Here is a 26,409-nt window from a genome sequence, read left to right on the forward strand (position 1 = left end):
AATCAACCGGTCGCCCCCTGCCGCCCCTACTGTGCGACTCGCACTACTGCGGCTGGTCTGCGGAAGCTCCGCCCCGCTACTTCCCTAGCCAATTCCGACATCCGGGGCTTACGCCACAACCCCACCCTCCCGGAGCTTTTATTCTTCTCAGTGAGGCCTTGGGCGGGGTTTCATACAGCTCACGTCCACTTCCCGGGAGCACTGACCAAGGTCGCCCTAGAGGGTCCCTCGCTCCAGGACACGGGAACTGGCACCCCCACCAGCGCTGCGACGGCTCCCGCCCTTGATCTCGGCCCCTGTGCCGAATCCCCGGGAGCTCGCGCTCCGTCTTGTCTCCGCGCCCCCTCCCCGGGTCCCCGCCTTTCGCCCCTTCCCCATTCCTAGCATGTCCAACCTGCCGAGAGTCGTCCTGAAACCCCCCGAGGACGTTTCAGGCAGCGCTGCCCCGCCATGGTAAGTACCCTCTTCTTCGCCTCCCCGCCCGTCTTCGGGCCTGGGCCGCGGCCCTTCCCCGGGGCATCCCGTCCTCCCCGCGCCGAGGCTCCCCACCGTGGAGTCCCCGCCGCCCCCCGCCCTCGCGGGACCGTCGCCTGCGAGGAGCTCCGAGAGGACGGCCAACATGGCCGATGGCGCTGCGTGGCGGCGCGCGTATCCGGCGCAGGCTTCTCGAAGATCCGGCGGCAGCAGTCGTGGGAGCCCCGCCGAAGGCGGGCCCGGCCTGCAGAGCTTCGTGAGCCCGCAGCCGGCGAGGGCTTGGGGCACTGCGTGGCGCTGCCCCCTTGGGGAAGGAAGCGAGCGCCGAGGGCTAGCGCCGAGGGCTCGCCCCTGCGGAAAGAGAAGAAGGTGTCGCCCGGCCCCACCCAGGGCCGAGCGAGGTGTCCCCAGTGAGAGCCCGCCCCGCGGAGGGATGCTAATGAGGTGGGAGGGCTTAAGTCAGGGATCGGAGAGTTGAGATTGGAGAACCCTTCCTCCCGGCTCAGTCTCCTAGGCCAATCAGAGGTGGGGATGCTGAGGAACTCCAGGTAGGCCGAGGTCCAGGTGAGGTTGGCATTGAGTTAACTCGATGGGCCAGTGGCCGCGGAGTGTGGTGAGGAATGGAGGAAGAAGAGCCGAAGCAAAGAAGGCAGATTGGGATGCCAGAAATAATGGCGTGCTCCCCAAAATTGATGGTTTACCGCGTTGAGATGAGTAGCAAGTATTACCTCGGTTGTACTGATGTGGAAGCCGCCTTGTAGAGGTTCATACTTGATCCAGCCAGGATGAGACCCAAATCTTTCTTGCTTTCTGACACCAAGTCCACTGTTCTTTCTTAAGAACATTTGTGTGAAGAAACATTTTTTTTTCCCAAATGATGCTTAACCAGCTCCACCACACAATTTACTTAGCATATAAGGTAAGTTGTCACCTGATCTAAAGAAACAACCTGATTGCAAGCAAGGAATTATTAGTGGAGATTGCTAAAATTTATGTGTGGTACCATGGAAAAGGTGTCCACAACAATTAATGGAAGAAAGGAAAAACACTAATTGAGTTCTAGGGCCTTTCCAAATATTTCATTTGATCCTTACAACAACCCTGGGAGGTAGGCTCTTATAAGCCCCATTTTACAGTTGAGGAAACTGAGGCAGACAGTAACTTACCCAGGGTCACCCAGTTAGTCTGAGGCTAGATTTGAATTCAGGTCTTCCTGACTCTTGGCCCAGGGCTTTGTCCATTGTACTGCCAAGCTCCATCAACTGAGAAAATTATTGAAGAGGCATCACTCCAGAAAGATGACACAGAAGTGATTAAAATAAAAAAAGTCAAGCTGCCCAGAGTCTTGAAATGGTAGAAGAAGATTCATACCTCATAGGGAATTTGAATGGAAGATCCAACCAATGTCGTCTCTCTTTGCCTCCCTTGCAAAATAAGACCTTTTCAAGGATAGACTAATGGAGGAAGGAAGAAAGCTGGTGATCACTTTCTTGGTCTTAGGTTCTCTTTAATGGAAGAGAACCCTCATCTGGATATGTTTAGAGAGTAGCCAGGAATTGGACATTGTCTTATAGTATGACCTTGGGAGGATAGCACAATAGAGGGATTTACAGTTTCTGCTGTTAAGAGGGTAGGGAAGAGAATTAGTATTTACATAGTACCTACTATGTCCTAAGTAGGTGTTACCATCATGCCTATTTTGCAGTTGAGGAAACTGAGACAAACAAGTTTAAATGACTTGTCCAGGGTCACAAGTGTATGAGACCATATTCCAGGGCCAGTTCTCTGTGGACTCTGGCGCCCCCCACCTGCCTCAGATTGTGTGAGAGAGCAGAAACTAAGCTTTGGTTTATGACCTGCTTTAATATTCCCTATAAAGCCTAGCATAGTACTTTTCATATGCATATTTCCTGAATGAATGTTCTTATATGTATAAATTTTAAGCCTGATGAGAAAATAGGAAATGAGAAACATTAAATGCCATACTAAAGAGAAAATGAGTTTTTTTGATGAATAAGGATTATTTTTTTGTATCTACCTAAAACAGTATTCTTTTAAAAATAGAATATGTTCCTTTTACTCTTATTTTTCTTTTGTTGCATTATAAATTTTTAAACTATGTTTTGTGTTAATAATATGATAGAGGAAAAGAATTTAATTTGTTGACCTATTTCAATTGTTCCATGCTTTTCCTTTTTGTTAAATGTATTTAGGATTTGTAACAAAAAAAAAAAGTTCAACATTTTGCCAAATGTAATCAGGTTTTCTTGCATGTATCTCTCTGTTTATTACTGTTCCATTTTACTCTTACCTATCCAGTATTTTCATTGCCACAAGGATTTGGGGCTTTGTTTTTAATTTATAAGTTTTCTTTTCCTTATCCAGATGACTGTCATGCTAAGTTATGATGCTATGAAGCTTAGACTAAGACTAGATTTTGGGGGCATGATCTGACATCATTTTGGAGCCATTTATCTTTTATTTTTAGTAGCTTTGGCAAGCTCTTAACTATTCTATTTTGTAACAGTTATGGTAAGAAAGGAAGATAAATCACATATCCAAATAAAATTCATCAAGTTACATGTCTGTCTCTTTTTATAATTATTAGCCTTTTCATGTATGAACCCATTTTCCACTTATTTATTAGTTTAAAAAAATGACAGGTCAGTGACTTGACCTAAAGTTACAAATCCAGGTTTCCTGAAAGGACTTTATCAGACTCTCCATCTTTTCTTGATACCGTTTTTTGGTTGAAATGAGGTGGTGCCAATGTTAGCGAGGTTTGTTTAGCTTATGTATAAATTTGGAAAGTGTTAGGAAGAAGCTGAGTAATGTAAGGTTTTGAAGTATATTTGGAATAAATTAAGTGTAGCCTTTTTAAAAAGTGAAAACCTTTATTAAAAAGGGTGAATTATGAGCCTTGGGATTTGTACTGAGTGAATTTCAACTGTTGATGCTCTTGGCTGCTATCAGTATAAGACATCATGTGAGACAAACAATGATTTTGAGAGCAATTAGTCTTTGTGTTTTAAGTCTTTGTTTTTTAAATTGTGTTTTACAAGTGTTAAAAGGCTTCATGCACTGTAATTGGGAGAGATTGGAATAAATGATCTTTAAGTTCCATTCTCCTTCCATGGTTTTGAGGTTTATGTTTATTTGAGGAAGTATATATTCGATTCTGTTTATCACATATCTTGGTGTTCTGTGTTTCACTTTCATTTTTAAGATTCTTCTCAGCCCATCATCAGGAAGTCAAAGTTCACTTTTTACTCTAGCTAATAGAGTAAGTAAATGTTTGCATGCTTAGTGGCAGAAACTATTTTACACCTCTGCAGGGAACACTGAAATGGAGAAGAAAATGAACATTGGCTTTTTGCAGTGATTGAAACTAAAAACTATCACAATTAAGGAGAATTGTGCCTTTTAGAAGGCACATGTATGATATATTTGGAGCTCCAAAAGTGTGTACAACTTGAATTTCAACACTATCATTTAAAATAAATATTTGTTAAAGAAATTGTATATGGTAGTATTAGCCTCTATACAAATAATAACAAATTTAGTTTCTGTACTGTATGGGGCTTCCAGTCTTGTGGATAGTAGTGAGAGACACTTAATATGAGACAAATGAATGAAACCTCTAAGTCAATATATAAATAATTTTTTTAAAATTTGAGTCATCAGTAAAGACATTTTAAGAATCTTAAAAGCAATAACACTAATAACATAATTCTAATGGTTCTCTGGAACTGCTGCTGTGGTAGTATTCAGCTGAACCAGCATTATTGACTTTCTGCTCTGTTAGCTCCTGGGGCCCACTACAAAAGAATTAAAATTTACAGTCCCTGATGTCAAGGGATGTGTGTTGGGATCACAGGAGATCACAATGAAAGATCTGGAAAACAGTCAAGCTGAGTAAGATGCAGCCATTATGTGACCTATGTCTCTCTTTTCAATTTTAAGAATTCTTTGATTTTCTGTGAATTAAATAGACAAAGTCTTAGGAGGTTTAGAGTTGAGAGAACTGGTGTACACTGGGATGGTTGGGGATGGCACCTTAGATTGCCTTGAAGATAAAACAAGCTCTTATATGAGTATGTCTTTTAGAGCTTGAAGGGACTCTGGTCATCTAGTCTAACCTACTCATCTTACAGATAAGGAAACTGAGACACAGGTTAAATGACTTGCCTATGGTCACACTAATTTGATGCTAGTTTCCATGCTTATTTCACATCATTCTCTTTTTATTCCAGCTAATCTAGCCTACTTGTTCCAGAGACAGCATTCCATGTCCCACCTCAGAATTTTTGTATCCGCTCTTCACCCATGCCTAGAATAACATTCCTTCCTCATTTCTGCCTCTTAGACACATTAGAGTTTCCTTAAAGTCTCATCTCAGATATCATCTTCTCTGGGAAACCTTTCCTGATCTTTCCTGCTGTTCTGTTTCCCTTTTCAAATCATCTTCTATTTGTTTATCCATAAGTTCCTCAAGGTCAGGAACTGTTACTTTGTTTTAGCATCTCCAGCAACTGTACTTGAACAAGATAGTGTTGAAAACACTGCATGTTGTCCCAAGGACCTCATGGGCTACAATATCACTTCATAAAGAAAATAATGATATCTTTGGAGTAGCATATTTGGTATAATGGAAAGATTATTGGACTAGGAAAAAGGAAACGTGGGTTCTTAATGTTGCCTGTGCAGTGAACTGTATGACTTGGCAATTCAATTAGTATTTCTTGCCTTCTCTGTCCTTATTTGAAATTTCTAGCATTGGACTTGATAATTTGTGAGGTATTCTCTTTTAGTGGGTTAATGATTCTAAGAGTTAAAACTGAGGGGTGTTTGGAATCACTGAAGCAAATAGAATATATGCTGAGGTAGGAGAACTCGGATTGTGTGGTATATTTGAAACATGGGAGATTCCAAGTAGTAGAAGTGGTTACTGGTATCCAAATGTAGCCATGATCCAGGAAAAAGAATGAAGGAAAGGCTTTGGATGTAACCATAGCTTGTTGTTGGTGTCCTTTTGAGGTTGGAACATCAGTAGAATTGCTGGAAAAGAAGCAGATTGCAGGAGGGAGAGCAATGAAGTACCAGACAGAAATCGTTCAGTCTTTTTAATGTCAGTCTTTGTGATGGCCCATTTTCGTTGTTAACTCAAAGCGTAGAGTGCTGTTGGGAGAAAGCAGTATAGACCCGACTCTTGCCTTATGAAAGTACTAGGGTAGGACCTGTAAATATGAAATGGCATAAAATGGAATTCTTGCTCTCAAGGGGTTTACTTTTTAGTGGAAGAGTGAGAATATGCACATAAAAAGATAGATAAAATATATTTTATTGAATTGTTTTCAAGAAAATTCACTTCTCTCCTTCCTATCGCCCCCTACTTTGAGAGAAAAAGAAAAATGAGCCTGGTTACGTGGATATTCAAGCAAAAAACATTCCTGCATTGGACATATCCAAAAATATATATTCCAATCTGCACTCTTAGTTTCTCACCTCTTCATCAGGAGATGAGTAGCATATCATGGTTTATCTGGAAACATAGTTGGTTATGGTGTTGATCAGTGTTCTTAAATACTTGCTCTGTGGCTTTGGACAGGTCATTTAACCTCAGTTTCCTCACCTGTAAAATAGGAATAATAATACCTATCTCCCAGAGTTGTTTTGAGAATAGTCCCTGGCACATAATAGGCACTTGACGTTTGTTTCCTGTATTATTATTTCCTTTCAATGTTGCTGTTTTTTATAAGTTTTTCTCTTGTTTCTACTAACTTCATTTTTCATCAGGTTTCTCTGAATCCATCCATCCCTGTCATCTTATCTTACAGGTGTGAAGTGGACCATGAAATTGTTTTCAATTTGCATTTCTCTAATTAGTAGTGATTTAGAGCATTTTTATATGGCTATTGATAGCTTAGATTTCCTCCTCTGAGAACTGCCTTTTCAGATCCTTTATTGATTAGGTGATGGCTCTTATATAAATATGAATCAGTTCCCTTTGCATTTTAGAAATTAGACCTTTTTCAGGGAAATTTGCTGCCAATTTTTCCTCCCCCCCCCCAAAAAAACCCCCACCATTAACTGGTTCTCTTTTAATTTTAGCTTCATTGGTTTTATTTGTGCAAGAACTTTTTATGTAATTGAAATTGTCCATTTTACCTCATGTGAACCTCTTGTTTGGTTATGAATTCTTCTCTTATCCATGGGTTTCACAGTTAATTTTTTCCTTTCACCTCTAATTTGTTTATGATGTTATCTTTCATGTCTAAGTCATGTATCCATTTGGAATTTATCTTGAGATATATAGTGTGAGATGTTGGTTTTATGCCTAGTTTCTGATAGACTCCTTTCCAGTTTTGCTAACAGTTTCTCTCAAGTAATGAGTCATTGTCCCAGTAGGTGGAATTTTTGAGTTTATCAACACTGGGATATTGTGCTTCTTTTTGTCATAGGCCTAATCTGTTCCACTGGTTAACACCTCTATTTCTCAAGCAGTACCGGATTACTTCTTTGTAGTCTAGTTTGATTTCTGATGCTATTAAGGAAAGAGATAAAATATTGGAATGTGACATGCTCTAAGAATCACATTCTTGTGTCAGCCAGTAAGTTCTATAGGAGTTGACTGGAGGGATTGAGGGGAAACATTCTAGGTAAGCAGAACTGACTTCAGTATGTATTGGCCAGAGCAGGTGATTCATGTAGAGAAATAACAATAGTTGGGATAGAGATGAGGTTGGAAAGGGAGTTGGGGACTAGATTGTGGAGGGCCTTAAATGCTAACCTAAGGACTTTAAAATGATGCTTAAAGCTGATTCATCTGTTAGTGGCAATATTAGATGGTTTGGTGAGTTTGAGGGAAAACCCTAGCGGCTCAGAGACTCATTAAGAGATTACTGTAGTCGCCCAGTTACAAGAGTGCTTTCTGTGGGCTGAGAAGGGTGTGGATGCTGTCCACCTTATCAGGGCCTTTGCAGCTTCCAAGTAGTTTGGATGAAGTAGAAATAGCACTAAAAAGAACCAAGAAGAGAAAAGTAGCTAGATTAGAACAGTATAGAAAATGGAGATGTGTGGTTGGGGTGACAACTGTCAAGACACTGAGGATTTAATTCCCAAAGTTGTATACAGAACACTCTATGTACGTGATAAATAGGAAATAATAACAAGAGAAAACACTGGAGTCAAGAGAGGTTAGGGAAGGCTTCCTGTAGAAGGTAGGATTTTCGTTGGGACTTAGAGGAAGCCAGGGAGATCAGTAGTCGCAGCAGAGGAGGGAGAGTGTTCTGGGGGACAGCAGGAGAAAAATACCTGGAGCCAGGGGTTGGAGTATCTTGCTTGTGAAACAGCCAGGAGGCCATGTCACTGGATCAAAGAGTATGTATCAGGGAATAAGATGTAAGTAAACAAGAAAGGTCGGAGGGGGCTAGGTTACAGAGCATTTGGTATTTGCTTCTGGAAGCAATATAAAGCCACTGGATTTATTGAGTAGGGGTTGACATGGTTGGACCTGTGCTTTACGAAAATCACCTTAGTGGTCCAATGGAGGATGGATTGGAGTGGGGATATGCTTGAGGGAGGCAGACACCAACCTCCTCTCTACCCCCAAGCAGGCTATTGAAATAGTACAGCTGTGAGATGATGAGGGAGGGACTGCACCAGGGTGGGGCAGTGTCAGAGGAGAGAAAGGTTTGAATTCAAGAGATGTTGCAAAGGTAAAATTAATAGTCCTTGGCAACAAGATAGTGAGGAATCTAGGATGACCCCTTATGTGCTAGACACTGTATTAAGACTTGGGATTATAAGCAAAAATGAAAAAATCCTAATTCTTAAATAGTTTACATTCTGTTGTGAGAAAGAACATAGGATATGTATTTGTGTGTATGTATATACACACATAGATGTATTTACAAAGTAAACACAGTATCATTTTGGGGGGAGGGAAGGTACTAATTAGGTGGACGATGAAAGACTTCATCTAGAAGGTGATATTTGAGTTGTTTAATTTGCAATTCTCTGATTATGAATGATTCAGAACATTTTTTACAGTTATTTTATAGTTGGAAATCTTCCTTTGAGAGCTACTTCCTCATGTATGTACTTTATCTATCAGTGAAGGGCTCTTGCTCTTATAAATTTGTATCAATTCCCTATATTGGATATCAGGTTCATCTGAGAAATTTGCTGCAAATTTTTTTCCCTAGGTAATTTTTAGTTTTAGCTGCATTGATTTTATTTGTGCAAAAGATAAAATTTTACACCATCAAAATTGTCCATTTTTCTTCTTTCATCTTCCCCATACCTTATTTGGTCTTAAACTGTTTCACCACTCATAGTTGCAAAAAGTATTACCTTCCTTATTCTTTGAATTTGCTTATGATACATTCAGTTGGAACTTACCTTTGTATATAGTATGAGGTGTCTATCTAAACATTTGTTGCCTAACTGATTTCCAGTTATCTCAGTAGTTACTGTTTAATAGTGAAGCCTTACCCAAGTAGCTGGGGTCTTTGTTTATTGAACACTAGGCTACCATGTTCATTTGCTTCTGTTTATTTTTTGACCTCTCTTCTTTTGGTCTGTAACAAATACTTATTCTGATTACTGCTTTGTAGTATAATTTCAGATCTAATACAAGTAGGCCCCCTTCCTTCTGACTTTTTTAAAAAATTATTTCCCTTGTATTTTTTTGTGGTTCTGTTCAACCACAAATGAGCGAAGTGGAATATTGTTTGCAAAACCTGTCACCTATTAAGGTCATAAAAATTTTATATGAATGTTAAAGTAGGATAGACCTGAAGATAGAATTATTAATGTTATTTTTCTTTATCATCTTTTTTGATATTAAAGTCGGAGATTTTTCCCCCCACCTCTGGTATTTTCCCTTCCAAAAGATACTTTGTGAATTAAATCCTCAGTGTCTTGACAGTTGTCACCCCAACCACGCATCTCCATTTTCTATACTGTTCTAATCTAGCTACTTTTCTCTTCTTGGTTCTTTTTAGTGCTATTTCTACCTCATCTATAAACATGTACAGGACTGTGATATTAGATTATCAATGTGATAGTTCTACTTTCCTTGATGGTGAAAAGAATTTGCTATAAAAATCTTTGAAAATATTTTCCATCATTTTGAAATTTGTTTTCCTCCTTGCAGTTTCATTTTTAAATACTTTTCAGATGATTTTACATACTTGCCACACTTTTAAAAACTGGTTTTACTCTTCACTGCTTCTCTGTTTTATGAGGCAGTATTGCTCATAACCTTTGACTATGCTTCTTCATAAGATTTTTTTTTTCAAATTAGCTTAAGTTATGCTTTCATATTGCCCTGGTATACATTTCCCTACATAAGTCAAGTATTTCCCAACTTAGATACTTTTAAAAATTTTGGTTTCTTTGTTATAATGATTTATATTTGTTGAACTTATGTTATTATTATAATTGGTGTCTGTTGTTGCTCTCAGTTGTATCCCCTTTTTTTTCTTTTTGTTCTCAGTGACTTCAAATACAGTCACCAAGCATTTATTAAGCACTTAATCCTGAGTGCTGGGAGTACAACTACAGATAGAAAGAAAGATCATCCCTTCTGTTAAGGAGCTTACATTCAAATAGGGGACAGATAATAAATAAAAAGCTGAAAAATGGTGTGGGAAAAGTACACAGTTTGGGGTTTGGTAGACAAAATCCAGAGTTGGTAGTGGAATCAGGACAGGAATAAAGACATGTTTAGCCTGGGTGCTTTCTTTAAAATGGAGGTTCTGGGAGGAACTAGCCAGTGAGAGGAAGGGGCAGAGTATACTTCCAGTGTGAGAGTCTAGGGATGGAGGGAACTTCCAGGGTGAGGTGGCATGGTACAGATAGTCTTGTGAGTCCAGTGTGGACCCTGGAGAAGAATCAAGATAAGTCTGGCCTGGACATTTTCCTTGTATACTATGGCTCTTTTTTATTCTTACAAATTTGTACAGATGTTGATTCTCACAAATTGGTATTCTGACTGTATAAACAGCTATGTATTAAAATATAGCTTCATTTTTTATGATATTATTTAGTACTTACCATGTCCAACACCTGATTCTTTTCTTAAAGAAAATATTCATTATGTATAGCTGTTAGCCTTCAATGTAGCCTACAGATCTGTCCTCTTTCATTCATTATTCCTGATTCATATTTTCCAAAATATTTTTCACTGTCCTCAGCTATTTCTACTTTTGCTTTGAAGTCACTGAGTAACAGTGTTTTTGAGTTGGGGGAGCCAAAGATTTCTGGATTAGGCAACATTTATTTAGCACTTACAATGTGCCAGGCACTCTACAAATTGCTAGGTACACGAAGAAAATAAAAAACACTGTCCCTGCCATCAAGGAGCATGTATTCTACTGAAGAAGACAACGTACATAAAGAATGTGTATAGAGCTGATGATGGTATTCTAAAAAGACCTGGCATTAGCAGTTGCAGGAAGTAGGGGGAAGGGGCTAGACAGGTTTCCTGCAGAAAGTAAGATTTGAGCTGAAATTATGTGGTGAAGGTAAGTGGTAAAAGCACTCCAAACACGGAGACAACCAATGCACAATCAGTGCTTAGTATAGTGCCTAGCAGAGGGGTGGGGCATCTGAGGCCTTGAGATCAGATGTGGCCCTCTAGGTCCTCAAGTGAGGCCCTTTGACTGAATCCAAACTTCATAGAACAAATCTCCTTAATAAAAGGATTTGTTCTGTAAAACTTGGACTCAGTCAAAAGGCTGCACTCTAGGACCTAGAAGGCCACATATGGCCTTGAAGCCACAGGGTCCCCAACCCTGGCCTACCACATAGCAGATGCTTAATAAATGCTTATTGATTGTTTGACTGGAGATGGGAGATGTAGTGGTATATTTGAGGTCCTACATATAGGCCATTTTAGTTGGATTGCAGAGTACGTGGAGAGGAGTAATGTGTAAGAAAACTGAAAAAGTAGTCAAGGACTGAGTTATAAAGAGTTTTTGACGCTAAGCAGAGGCATTTTTATTTAAACCTGGTGGTAATAGGTAGTCACTGGAGTTCATTGAGTATAAGATTGATGGCCAGACCTATACTTTATAAACATCACCTTGGTAGCTAGGTAAAAGACAGATTGGAGTTCAAAGAGACTTATTAAAGTAAGGAAACCAATTAGAAGGCTGTTACCATAGTCCATGTGAGAGGCGATGAGGGCCTGAACTAGAGTTGTGATTGTTTGAGTGCAGAGAAGAAAATACATACAAGAGATTTTATGAAGGTAGTCAGGTGGGAACCGTGTCTCAGTGAAGGTTAGAAGATGGAAGGAGTGAAAAAGAATGAAGTTTAAGTTGAAAGCATGTTGTCATTTATGAAGCATGCATTTCAGAGCACACAGTGGAAGGAAGGTACAGGCAGACCTGGAGTTTTAGGACATTGAGGGGAGTAGAGTTGGGTAGATGTGAGGGAGTGTCAAGTCAAGAATGTGGAATGGGGTTTAAGATCACTGGGATGAAGTAGTTATAAGGAACTGAGCAGTGAGTCCAGAAAGAGTATCAGTGGTTGGAGAGAAGTTCAGTGAAGACGATAGAAGATTAGACTGTTCAGCGACCTCCTCTGAGGTTCATTCTCTTGGCCAATGGAGATATTGTATCTTGGGTGCCCTAAGGAAGGCCACCACACAGCAGAGAGTATGTATACAGAGGTTTGGGATAATGGTCAGAAGGCCTTGCTCGTCCTGGAAAAGGCCCTGGGAACAGAAGAAGGAAGAAGAGTTGACCATAAGGCAGTCCAGCACTGGAGAAAGTCTTGGGCTAGGCCCTACCTGGAGTGGGAAGGCGAAGGAAGCCAGCAGGGTTTTTCTGATGGGGGAACTTCTTTCAGTGCAGATCATTAACTTGAGTTGAACAAGTGGCTTAGGGGCACTGAGAGGTTAAGTAACTTACTCAGGGCACATAATTTGTGTCAGAGCAGGGACTTGCACCAAGTAGGCCTGACTCTTCATTATGCTGTTCTGCCTCTTTGTCTTGACTTAAATTGAAGGGTCTTAATTGAATTCATTGATTTCTGTATCTCTTAATCTCTTGAAATAGGTATTGATGCATAAGTTCAAGCCACTTTTCACCCTCCTTCCTTATCTCTCTCTCTTTTTTTTTTTTTTTTTGATGAGGCAGTTGGGGTTAAGTGACTTGCCCAGAGTCACACAGCTGGTAAGTGTTATGTGTCTGAGGTCTTATTTGAACTCAGGTTCTCCTGACTCCAAGTCAGAGCTCTATCCACTGTGTCCCAAATCTGTATATCCGACCCCAGTTTCCGTACCAGGCCTATATCATCCAAGCTTTTTGGACTTTTTGTACTAGTTGTTCCAGCTTGTCCAAAACAGAACTTGTGTTTTCATGTTTCCCTCCTTCACTCCTCCCTGGGCCCCAATCCACCCATCTTCCAAAGTTCCCTTTTTCTGGTGAGGATACTTCCATCTTTCTGTTCACTCAGGTTTGTGACCTTGTAACCATATGATAAACCTTCAAGCAAAAGCTGGGTGACAACTTATCATAATTAATAGAGTAGATTTTTCTTACAGTAGTGCCTTATAAGGGCCTTTCTTTGCTCTGAGTATAAGAAGTCTAATTCCTTTTCACGTAATAGCCTTCATCTACTTGAAGACGGCTTTCTTGGCTCCCCTTAGTCTTTTCATTTTAAAATATATCCAGTATTTTTGACTGGATATTCATATAGCAGTCTTCTCATTATCCTGGTCACCTCCCTCTGGAAATGCTCCAGCTTGTCCATGCCATTCCTAAAGTCTGGCACCCATAACTGAACATAGCACTACATATTTGATCTCATTAGGGAAGAATGTGATGGGTGTACTAACTTCTTCCTGCAAGATACTAACCTATTATTAAAAGCACCTAAGATTGTCTAAGGGAATAAGGCTAGTCAGATGTGACCTGTTGTAATAATCATGCCAGCTTTACCATTCTCTCTCTCTCTCTCTCTCTCTCTCTCTCTCTCTCTCTCTCTCTCTCTCTCTCTCTCTCTCCCCCCCTCTCTCCCTCTCTCTCTCTCACTCTCAGTGTTGTTAGTTGACAGGTAGATAAGGGGATACATGGATACAATATCTAGATTTCAGCAACATATTTGATAAAATAATTGGACAGATTTAGAGATGTGAGCCAGGGGTTCTGTGATTAGGTAGATTTGGTTGAATCACTAGATCTAAAGAATCAAATGAAGGGTTTGGATTTGATGGCCTCTCAGGTCTGTGCTAGTGCTCAGATCTATAATTCAATGATCCTATGGGTTGATGTATTCATTGACTTCAATGAAAGGAATAGACAATATAGCTATTGTTTTTGATGATACAGTTAGCATCCAAGGACATCTTGACAGGTTAGAATGATGGAGTAAATCTAATGAAGTGAAATTTAATGCATATAAATGCAGATGCTAATATTTTTCAAAACTACAGGAAAACATATTTATTGACCCTCATTAGGTATACTCCATCACTCATCAACTACCAAATACAGATTACTTAAATGGAAGTTTGGTAATCATGGCCTCATCCTCCAATCAGAGAGGCAGAGGGTGGGGATAAGGTAGAGTCCCAAGGCTGATGAAATCTTGCAAGCTGATGAGGTTATTCCCAGTATTGGGATTGGAGCATGGTGGAGCATTCCTGGAGCATGGTGGAGATGTCCATCAGGGAAGTTCCAAAGTAGCATAGCCAGGTGAGAAAGGAGGAGATGTCTGAACTGAACTCTCAGCTTAAATGGAGGTTTGGAGTGTCTCAGTGGAGAAATAAGGAGGGAATATAGTCCAGTCATGAGCTTCAGTCCAGAGAAAGGTGTAAAGTTGTGATATGAGGAATGTTGAATGCAGGGGAAAGCAGGTAGGCCAGTGAAATTGTAATGTAGTGTGTGTAAAGCCTGGAAAAGTGTAAAATGAGGGGATTGGATTTGATGGCCTCTCAAGTCCCTTCTAGTGTTCATGATTTATGTATGATCTTGACTTCAGTGACTTAGATTCAGATGGTATTTAGTGGTATAGGTGGTATTGTCACTGGATCCAGATTGTGAAGGGCTTTAAAAGTTGAACAGTGAAATTTGTAGTAGTAAGTAGTAAAAAGGAGATTCAATCCTTATTGTTCATTTTTCTATTTAGTTGTACCCTGCCTCACATTGTTACTTAATTCTTTAATGTGTTGATTCTGGAAAGTCTTTGTCTTCCTGAATGTCTGTCCTAGTGCTTTAGATATAAAATCCTTTTTTAGTATTTTAAGGATTTGTCATTTCATTGGTGTGGATGTGGCCTGTACTGATGCTAATTATAACCCTTTTAGATGATCTTCTAGAGTTTCTGTAATGAAAATAATTGATCACCCTGTGGCTTCTTTTGTGATAATGCCTTCAAGCCTAGCTAGACTGGTCCTAGAACAACAAACATACAGTCCATGCGTGCTCTCACTCTGAAGCTTTTCCAACTGGATAGGACTTGCCGGGAATTGATACTCCACCGGCAGTTTTTTCAAGAAACAGTAGCCGCTTCCAGACTATAAGAAGGAATCAGAAAGGGACTTCAGTGGAGGTTACACAAAACAGCCTCTTATCACAGAATATCGGACTTGAGAGTTGGAAGAGACCATAGCAGGTATCCCATACATTAAAGGAATCCCCTCTGCCCAACAAGTGGTCATGTAATCTCTTTTCCGAGCCATTCAAGTTCTGACAGCTCAGAGTTTTAGAAAGTTTTCCTGACATCTAGCCCATATTTGCTTCTTTGCAACTTTTACCCATTGCTCTTGGTTCAGGCAAACGAAACAAAAAAACTACCTGACAGACTTTCAAATACTTGTAGGCAGCTCTTAGAAGACAGCTTTCATGGATCCCCTGAGTCTTTACTTCCAACCAAATATGTCTAGTTCCTTCAGCTAATTCTTTTATGTTATAGATTCAAGGCCCATCTCTGAGCATACTTTAGTTTGTTAATGTCGTCTTTAAACCATGACACCCAGAACTGAGCAAAATACCCCAGATAAATTCTGACAAAAGCTGAGTGTAGTTGGATTATTAATTCCCCATTCCTGGAAGCTGTGCCCCTTTTAATGCAACCCAGAATTGCATTAGCTTTTTTGGCTACTACGTCATACTGCTGACTCATTGAGCTTATGGTTTTTTTCTTAAAAAGTTGTATGAGATGATCATATTGTCCTTTCAAGATACGTTATAATTACAAAAAGGTTGTATTTTTTTCTATTTAATCTTTATCAGTCTTTCAATACCTTTTCTATGCTCAGCTGGGTCTTATAGCTTATTTGCAAGCAACTTTGAAATACCCTTTAATAGTATTTAAGTGACCCTTTTATCTTTTAGCTGTATGTGAATATTCTAACTCCACAAGTTGCAGTACTGAATTTTTACAGACAACAGAAGATGGCAGCATTTCAACATGAAAAATTATGTATTCCTTCGAATACAAGAATGCAACACAGCTTTCCTAACTTTTAACATTTTGAATCTAATAAGGGCTTTTCTAGATTGGAAAATTGTGAAAAAAAATGGCATTTTAAAAAATATTCAACTTTCTCTATTTCCATGAGTTCTGCTTGATCTCAAAGGGCAGAAGAAATGGCTGCAAATTTCAGAGAGACAAATTTAGATTTGATGTCAGGAAAAAGCTAGCAATTACAGCTGTCCAGAAGTGGAATGATTTGTCTTGAAAGGTCTCCAAGTATTGAGATTATGTTGTTGTAGGGATTCTTCCTTTATCATTTACGTTCAGTGGCTTTTGAGGTCCCTTCCAATTCTGAAAAATCTTTGAAACTCAATTAGCAGGGGTGGGTGCTGCTGTAGATAGGTAGATGGATAGATAAAGTGAAGATAGGAATAATGAAGTGCATTTTATTTCTTTGAAACACCTAATAAAATCATTTGGAATCAGGGGTGGGGTAGTGAGGAAGGTGCCAAACCTTAAGAGCTTTGAGGCAATTGGTAATCAGACAAGAAAGCTATCCCAGCATTTGTAGTCTATAGTTGCTAAGGACCAAAGGAAAATAATTGGTGTAACCCATGGATCAGAAAGGAGATGACTTGGTAGATGAAGGATCAGGAGTCAGTTCCAATGGGAATGGGAGAAAGCAAAGAAATCATCTAGTTCACAGGTCTTTGTATGTAGTAGGCACTTAATAAATGTTTCTGGAATAAATGAGAAAGAAGCAGTGAGAAAAGAAAATGAGAGCTACCACAATAGATGAGGAAGCAAGTTTTGGAGAAATAAGAGGGAAATAATGTGGGGAAGAGGTAGTGTAAGTGGGGAAATGGACGTTTCTCCCGAAGACGATGTTGGGTACAAATGTGTCTCTCTCTAAAATATTAAGATTTCATTCCCTTTTTTAGATCACATACAAGTTTTGAATCGGAACTGACTTTATCAGCTGGTTATTGCTTTTATTTGAAGAATAAAAATTGTGTTTTATATAAGTGGTCAAATTTTCTTTTGCTTTATTAACTTGAGAGCTAAAAATCACAGGAATGAATGAAGAAATCATTGCTTTCAAAGATCATATTTGCAAATGCTTCTGGTTTTTTAAAAATAGAAACATGTACTTTGTAGCGCCTTGTATTCATTTTTATGTAATTTTTTTTTTTAAGTATTGCAGGCTGCATGTACCAAGTAGTTCAGACAACTGGCCTGGATGGAAAAAATCTTCTGAAATTGCTTCCAATTCCTAATTCTTCTGGAAACCTTATGCCACTAGTTCAATCTTCAGTCACATCTGATACTTCAAAGGGGAATATATCAAATCCAGTTCATGTTACTATTCAGACTCAACTTGCTAGCACTCCTACAACTGCCTCCATTCAGTTTCCTGTTTTTCAGACAACCAATTCTGGAAATTATTTCCTTTCAAGAGCAGTTGATAAATCTGAAAATGTTAGAGTAGCCTCTGTGGGGAAAGAAAGTTTGCCTTCAGCTTCAACAGCTCAGAATAGTGCTATGAAAGGTGAAAAACTGGCCTTGCAAAAAATTGCTGTTTCTCCCTCAACTACTCAAGGTGACACAGCATACATGTTAGTAAATACTAAGAACCTCCCAGTGACTGTGAAGTCTCCTGTATTACCATATGGGCACCATTTACAGATTCCAGCCAATGCTGAAGTAAAATCTGTACCAGCATCGTCTTTGCCACCTCCAATTCAGCAGAAGATACTTGCAGCTGCAGCTACAAACACCTCAGGAACAGCAGAAGCTTCAAAGGTACCAACTGTTATTTATGTGTCTCCAGTAAACACAGTAAAATCTGTAGTTTCTAAGACCTTTAAAAATATTTGTCCCAAACCTGCAAATGCTACAGAAGCTGCAAAGCCCATGGTTCTAAACACTTCACAAACACCAGTGAAAAATCCTGCTACAGATGTATCTAATAATGAAGGCCAGCAATCTCGAGATACGCCAATGAAATGGGTTGTACGAGAAAATCCACAGTGTTCGCCTTGTCTTGTTCCTGTCAAGTCTTCAAACAACATGGCTTCAAAAATCTTAAAAACATTGATGGATATGAAGAATGTTGAAACTAGTTCTCTTGCTATGCCTTCATTATGTTCAGGCACTTCTAGTGGAACTCAAGCAAAAATTACTCCCATTAAAGATAATGCTTTGGTTATGTTTAATGGGAAAGTCTATCTGCTGGCTAAGAAGGGGTCAGAAGTTTTGCCATCTCAAACTGATCAACAGAATTCTGCTGCTCCTGATGCATCATCAAGAAAAGACATATCACAAATACCTAATTCCAACTCAGTCACAAAAATCACAAATGAGGTTGTAAATATTGTTTTGGCAAAAAATAAGACTGCTTCCCCCAAGGAGACAAAATTGATTTCGGATACACAACTTGCTTCTGGGCCGAGTCTGGAGAAGAATAATAAAGTGGAGTGTACTTCTCTTTCTGCCCAAAGTTCACATAAGCAACCCCTCTGTCTAGAGCAGTGTAAGACCATGCACATAAAACTAAACTTACCAAATGTGGTCAGTTCAGCGCAAAATGCCAAAAAAGAAACAAGTGTCAGCCACACGAAAGATTCTTCTGATGATACAACTATTACATCAAAACACTGTGTTTACGCAGATCAAGAACCAAAGGTAAATCTTCCCAAGCCAAGCATATGTCTAGTATATTTCTTTGCATGCGTATCGAATTTTTTTTCTCCATAGGGCAATGATTGTCATCCATGTTGCCTTTTTCTCCCTCTACAGAAACACTGGATGAAGTACTGATTTTGAAATTTATGAAATGTATTTTGTAGCAACCACTGGGGTTGAAGCATGCAAATAACCTGAGGGAACTGGGAGAGGAGAGTGTAATTGACAAGTCCATGCAGAACCTTGCAATGGAATCACTTTTACTGAGTCCTAAAAATAAGTACAGGCACTTTGGTCTGGAAGAGCTTAGGATTGACATTGCTTATTCAAAGCATAATTAGGTATTTTATATTTTAACCATAACTCTGATTTTAACATTAGAAATTATTATCATTGTATGTTTAGAATTACTTTTATCTTAGATTGTGTTTTTTTGAGAAAAAGATATTGTATTGATTTCTTAAATCAGTCAGTAGAAGGAGGCAGTTAGCTACTCTTTTCTCATTAATCTCTGCTGGGCCAGTCAATTCCTCAGTCCTTAAGTCACTGGTTGGTTCTATGGATAGATAGATATCCAGGGATGTGTGAATTAAGTGGCTCACTACTGCTAGTGCTAGTTAGGCAAATCCCCTAACTTTTCATATTTTCTCCTCTGAACACCTTTCCCTGTCTTCCTTTAAGCTCAGCACTCATGAACACAACCATTCATATACATAACATTTTTGGTACTTTCTTTGATTTTCTGTTTTTCTCTTCTGTAATAGAAGTTGTTGAATGGCTGGGGAAGTAGACAGCCAGGTTCTGATTGTTACTTGCTAGGCTGGTTAAGCAGGTCAGCTTTTCTAGATATTTTAATTTCCTGACAGTGATGAATTAATTTAATATTTCTTAACTTTGTCATTCACTTACTTTTTAATTTCATCTGTAGTAGTAGTAACAGTAGTGGTAGTAATTACTTGTTACTTTTTTGGTGTAGAATCAAGTCAGACTAGTAAAAATATAATTAAATGAGAAATTGCAGGGGACCTTTTAAGTTTCACACTGTGGAATTCAATTTTCAGAATGTGGGTGGTAGTGCAAGGATTTCCTCTACCTCGCCTAGCCATTTAGGATTTTAAAGCATGCTGTTCTCTTTTATGTAAGATGAGGTAATCACTTAATTGCAGGTCTGTTGAAACAGCTTGAGTAATTTACAGCATTGTTCATATGTTGTATTCTCCCTCTGATTTTAGAACCAGGGTGAGATGGCGTTTGTATTGGAGACACATACTCAAAGCAGAAGTCGAAAGGAATCACGTCGGAGGGAGTATGCTGAATTAAGAAAGAATTTTGGTATCACAAAAGATTTGAGAGTGCGCCTCACCCGAATTCCTCTGTTGGACTCCACAAGTTTATATTCTCCTAGCAGTTTGACAAACAGTGTTTCTTCCAAAGAGTCAAAGATTATTGTGGATCTAACATCAGGGAAAGAGGAAGAGAACCAGGAGGTAAACGAATTTTAAAATGTTCTTTGTAGGTCCCAAAAAAGGAACACAAATTTGTTCTTTTAATATTCTTAAGATTTCAGCTCTTAGGAAAAAATAATCAGAAAGTTCTTGCTTGTGTTTTTAAATACTTGTCACAAGAAATGGACATACATATCCCAAATTAATTTTTTAGAAGAATGTAGTACATGTAGTCTTTTAATGTATGTGATACTGTACCTTAGTGCTTTTTTTTTTAATCATAAAGCTTAAAGAGACACCCAGAGGTCACCTAGACCATTCCTGTCTCCAGGGTGAATTGTATCTAAAATTGTTTGTATAAATAGGTGTTCATCTTATACTTAAATTTTTTGTGGCAGCAAATTCAGCAGCCTCCCTCAGTAAAACTTTTAGGACCTAAAAAAGATTTTTGGCTCAATAAGGATAAGCTTTCTAACAATCATAGCTATCTAAAAGTAGAGTGCACTGCTTTAGGAAGTATTATAGAAATATCAGTTATTCTTTGCAGATGACATGAAACTAGAAAGGATAACTAATAAGTTGAATGAGAGGTTCCAAAAAAGTTCTGAGTTACATTGATTTTTAATTTTTATTTAAATTTTTATTAACAAAAACTTATATTCTCTCCATCTTAAGTCTCTCTTACCCTGCCCTCGCCCCATGGGATAGGGAGAGGAAAAACCCTTGTAACAAATATAAAAACTAAGCAAAATAAATTCTTGAATTTGTCGTCCCCAAAATAATCTGTCTCATTTTACACCCTGAATCTGTCACTTCTAGATCAGGAAATGAACAGTTTGCTTCATCAGTTGGTCCTCTGGAATTGTAGTTAGTCATTGGATTAATCAGAGTTCTTACATCTTTGAAAGTCATTTTTTTTTTTTACCATGTTATTATCGTATGATTGTTTTTCTGATTTATTCCTTTCACTCTGCATCAGTTCATGCAAGTGTGAGCCAGATTTAGTAAGGTAATATTTCACAGTTCAATGTAAAATCTTATAGTCAGTTTAAAAGAAATGACTTCCATAAATACAAGTTGGGGGAGAAGCAGCTGAACAACAGTTCACTGAAAAGACTTGACGCTTTAGTGGACAGTCACCAAAATAAATCAACAGTGTGATATGGTAATGAGGAAAGAAAATATGATCTGGCTGCAACCATAGGTGGCAAGGGAGATGATAGTTTGACCAGACTCTGGCACAGTCAGACTACACCTGGAGTAGCATGTACACTTCTGGGTGCTTCGTTCCAGGAAGTAAATGGACCAACCAGAGCACATTCAGCAGAGTAGGGTCAGGAGAATTAGGAGACTAGAAATCGTATCAAACAAAGATTGGATGGAGGAACTCAGAAAGTTAGTTTCAAGAAGAAAAAAACTTAACAGGAGAATGATAATTGGCTTGAAGGACTTTTATGGAATGGGAATTACACTTCTTTCGATTAGCTTCTGAGAGTGGAACTAGGAGATGAAAGTAATAGATTTTGATTCAATAAGAAAAAGCTTTTAGGCATAGCTGTCTCAAAGTAAAGTGGGCTGTTTCAGGAGGTCATGGGGGCCCAGTCACTATCAATTTTAACTAGAACTTGGATGACCACTTATTGGGATCATGTTGTAGAGTGGTTTCTTGATCCCTCCAGACTCTTGAGTTTCTAATCATTGCTTTCTTTAGGTCTAAAGTACATCTGTCAGATAAATATCAGAGGACATACCCAGAAAATGAAATAATCTGACCTTGGCATCAAAGACCTGTCTTTAGCATTTCAAGGGAAATGTGTAAGGTTATATATTCAATTTTCTGCTCTGCTTAGGAGCAGAGTATCCCAGAGTGAACCCAGCTCCCAGTGATCCAGATACGTTCCACATGAGTGCTGGGGGAGGAAGAGAAATGATCATTATGACCTGTCAAGTTATTTTACTGCTTATTGAGGATGAGACAATTCTTCACATTCTCACTTTCATTTCTCCTCCCTCTGCTTTTCTTCATGCTATTCCCATCCATAGAAGAGGACGAAATTAAATTAATTCATAAAATTTTTTAGCAAACACCATTGCTTTGTTTTGGTCACAGTCATTTGAGTTTATTATGAAAATATAGACTAAATAATTACTGTCTAAGAATATCAATAGACTGTAGCTTATCTATTGTGTTACTATACATTAAAATGGATAATAGTCTTTTCTGTTCCTGCTATTAAAAAAGTAAACAGGAAAAGGAAAGAAATAAAAAAGATTTGTGGGGAGGCGGGGGAAGTGGAAGGCGTTATGCCCTCTGCATACCATAATCTGACATAGGTAGTAACAAGGTGAGCACATGGCAGACTGATAAAATTCAAGTCAATTTAATAAGCATTTATTAAGTGCTTCCTATGCTAGGTGTTCTGTTAGGCATACGTAGACAAAAAAGAAATAATCCCTTTGCTGAAGGACTTTACATTCTTTTGGGAGGAAACAACAAATATTCATTTGATTAATACAAAATATTTTTCCCTACTGTCAGCTGTGTTAAACTGTTAACATGATGTAAGTAATACCATTTTTGTTTTCTTTTGGGATTTAGCTTACATTACAACAGGACTTGGAGAAGAAAAGAAAAGCAAAAACTGTTTTGAAAGTGGACAGCACCAAGAGGAAGAAATTGGGGAATGATGTGAACCCATCTATGGACACAGGAACTGATTACACCAGTCCTCAGATTCTTAACAGTATTTCACCTGATTCAGCTTTATTGCCACAGAGTAATAATAATAACCTCATTGATTGCACGAAGTCCAGTGAAGAGAACTCTCCTGAGCTAGAACTACATGCTCAAGATGGCCTCGACAGAGGTACAGATAGTCCAGCCTCCGTTTCTTTTGAACAGGAGCCTCCAGATAGTCAAGATTGTTATATTGATGATAGTTTCCCTACCACATTGCCAGAATTGGATGAAACTATACGAGATGAAAAAATTAAAAGACTTAAGCAGCTACTGAAAGAAAGAGAAGCAGCTCTTGAAGAAATTCGTAAAAAGATGCAACAAAGTTAAAACGTAGCTGTTGACTTGAAAAGATCTTAATGAAGTGTTTATTTCCTCCTTGTCGTTTTGTATAAATTATTTAAATGTATAGATAATCTGAAAGCTTTTTTGAATCTAAAGCATTGTTTTTGTCACTGAGTTATTGAATGTGTTTAAAAGGGATAAAAGAGACTGAAGTAGAACTGTTTGTTCTAAGTAGTTCTAACTTGGAATATCTCAAATTTGTCTTAGATGTGATTTCTTTTTTGTAATGGAAAATTTGATACTTTTTTATAATTTTAATTTGAACTTTCCAACTCTAAGCTTGTACAGTTGTCATGTTGTGTCTTTTGGATAGTAATTTTCCAACAGTTAATTTTGATAAGACTCCAGAAATCCTATGTCTGGGAAGAAAATCTGTTCTTAGCTCTGCCACAAAATTCTCTAGATAACTTTGGGAAAGTTGCTTAATGATTTATGTGGTCTCCTTATCTGTAAAATGAAGATAATGATACCTGTTCTTCTACCTCACTCATATATTTAGGATTGGGTGATACATACATACATACGTATATTTTTTTACTCCATGGAAGGAAGGTATTAACAATCACAATATTTAAGTGTTAGAGATTTTTTTTCTTAAAGATGAGGAACTTATATTTTGTAGCTTTTACTGGATTGTTTAATGTGACCCAAAACATTTTTGAACCAAGCATTAGAATGTATTATATCCTTGAAGTGGGAATTTCCGTTATGATTGAACTGTTTCCTTTTTTTTTTTCCTTCTAAATACACCTTTTACCTGGAGTGGCATATGAAGCATAGGTTGATTAGCAACCATTCTTTAATGCATAGTCATTGCTTTGGATTGTAATAAACTATCTATGTAGTACATTTTTTAAATTACAAGAAAATATTTTATAGTTGCTGCTGAAGTAGTTATTGATTTTAGAAGAGCTTCAAGCATTGAGGGTGGGGAATACTGGAAGGTGTCATTTTTTACTTAATTACCAACAGATCCCTAAGAGGAAGAATTGGCTTTGGAGCCAGAAAAGTCTTAAAAAAAGATTTAAATTAGTGCTTACCATCAGTCACAGGAGAAGATTTCAGTGATAGTTTTAAACTTGACATTGAACAGCACCATTTGCATTCTTTTGCAGTGGTATGATGTCCCAAATTAACCAAGAACAATAGTAGAGTTAGGGGTTGAATCTTTCTGTCATCCTATATTATTTCATCTTTCTGTATCAATAAAAATCCAAGAAGGATAGTTTGTAGCATTGATGAAAAAAATTCCATTAATTTATAAAGGTTTAGGAAATTATCATGGGGGATATGGAGAGGGAGAGAACGTAGAAAAAGAAATGGTAAGTGTAGCAGAAAGAATGCTGAGCTCTGCCAGAAGATTTGGGTTTAAGTAAGTACCTCAGGTACTTACTGTAGCTCTGTCGCCATGAATAAGTCATGAAGTTTCTGAGGCCTGTTTCTCCATCTTTAAAATGGTGATTAGAATTGCTTTGCCTACCACAAGGTCGTGAAGAAAATGCTGTGTAAACTTTAAGTACTATATAAATGTAATTTTAATATTACCACCTTATATTTAGTTTTTGTAGAAGAGAATAGGAGGGATTGAAAATTTTAATACCCAATGAATCCAGTTTTTTTAACTTACAGTTTTGCAGAGACCACAAGTACCAATCCTTCTACCTCTGTGTTATCCTAGTTTTTTAGTCCTGTACTTCTTTTCCAGTTATGGTTGTCCTATCCTTCTTATCCAGCCCTGATTAACCTTTCCAAAACCTCACAGAGTGGGATTTAAAGTTGACAGCTGTAGGAGTCTCAGTCTGTGAGATAATTTTGAAGCTCTTGAAGCCCAGTGTAGGTTTCACTCTGGGATAGAGTATATGAAGAGAGCAGAAACATGACTCCTTTGTGTTCAACAAATGTACTTTTCTCCAGAATGTGGGAGAGAGGAATCAAACCAGAATTGGTTTAGGTATAGTTATAGTGTGATAACAGCTGGATTGCCAGCATTGGTGGATCTGCTACAGCAACAGTGAGTAAGGCCCAGTAGCAGTTCAGTGGATTGTACTTGTGTTTTCTTTTCAATTAACCTAATCCTTAGAGCCAGGGGGTTTTTAACCTGAGAACTTTACATTTCAGGGGTTCCATGAACTTGGACAGCAAAAAAAAAAAAATCTTCAATGTAATTAATTTCCATTGTAATTCTGTGTATTTTATTTTAGCCATTTAAAAACGTAATTCTGAGGACCAGACTGAGAAAGGGGTCTATGATACCAAAAAAAAAAAGTCTAAGAACCCCTGCCTTAGAAGCATTTGGAACATGGAAATGGTGTTTCAAAAAATACCCAGATTGTTCTGTGACTTTTTATATTCACATGTTCCCTCTAGCAGTGTAGATTAGTACTCATGAATGCCTGCCCATCTTGTGTTCGCCACAGGTGGTTCACCCAGAGTTCTGAAGTTCTTCTTTGAATTCTCCTTGCGTTTAGAGGCTACCAGTAGAGCACTCTGGTGATCTGTCTGTAATCCCTCAATCTCACCATGTGACTACCCCATTTTCCTCCTCCTAACTTACAGTTCCTCAGTAACGTCTTTGTCCTGTTCTTTGGAGCTTTTCCACCTAGTGATGAGTGGTTTTTGTCATGGCAACCCATGAAACAAAGTTGTTGTTTTTTTTTAAATGACTGATAAATTGTGCTAAATGTCCTTTTGTTATCACCTTGCCAGGCTTCTTGAACACTATTTAATGTGTTGAAATTATAACGAACAGAATCAAACCAGTAGGTTGAAAACAAATTATAACAAAAGCATATCTGTTAATTTGCTGATTATTGGTGTAATTTATATAACTCATAGATTCCATCTAATCAAAGCACATTTGTCAGGGTTCTCAGCCTCAAATTTCATGTTTGTCAACTACTATTTAAATACTTGTATCTCTTCACATATTTTATAATTTAATTGCCATTCTTAAACAAATACATAAAGGGAGGGACTGCATAATATGACTTGAAGCTACAGACATCTTAAGTATAGCATGTTTGAGATCCTTGCTTTAAATCATTTTGGGAAAACTGTTTATATATCAAATGATGTATATTCAGAAAGATTAAAAAGTGATGGGAGAAGGTAGTATTGGAGAACCCCAGATTATAATATGTAGAAGAAGTTTTTCCCCTCCTTTGGGCAGCTGATAGAATCACCCAGATAATAAAACTCAATTATATGATAATTATTCATCCGTGAGGAATTCAGGTACTCAGTCAGCAGCACTGATGAGTGCTTATTATCTGAACTAGAAAAATGAGT

General features: G+C 38.3%; 1 protein-coding gene across 1 annotated transcript; it reads left to right on the forward strand.

Moving 5' to 3' along the window:
* Positions 1-23,154, forward strand: LRIF1 (ligand dependent nuclear receptor interacting factor 1). The gene is made up of 4 exons (XM_027856684.1): positions 1-453; positions 17,106-18,594; positions 19,827-20,081; positions 22,639-23,154. The coding sequence occupies exons 1-4, from the start codon at positions 386-388 to the stop codon at positions 23,104-23,106; spliced, it is 2,280 nt and encodes a 759-aa protein (XP_027712485.1). The 5' UTR covers positions 1-385; the 3' UTR covers positions 23,107-23,154.
* Positions 23,155-26,409: the final 3,255 nt, after the last annotated feature.

Source organism: Vombatus ursinus, unplaced genomic scaffold, assembly GCF_900497805.2.
Source record: "Vombatus ursinus unplaced genomic scaffold, bare-nosed wombat genome assembly UNPS02011613.1, whole genome shotgun sequence".
Taxonomy (NCBI): Eukaryota; Metazoa; Chordata; class Mammalia; order Diprotodontia; family Vombatidae; genus Vombatus; species Vombatus ursinus.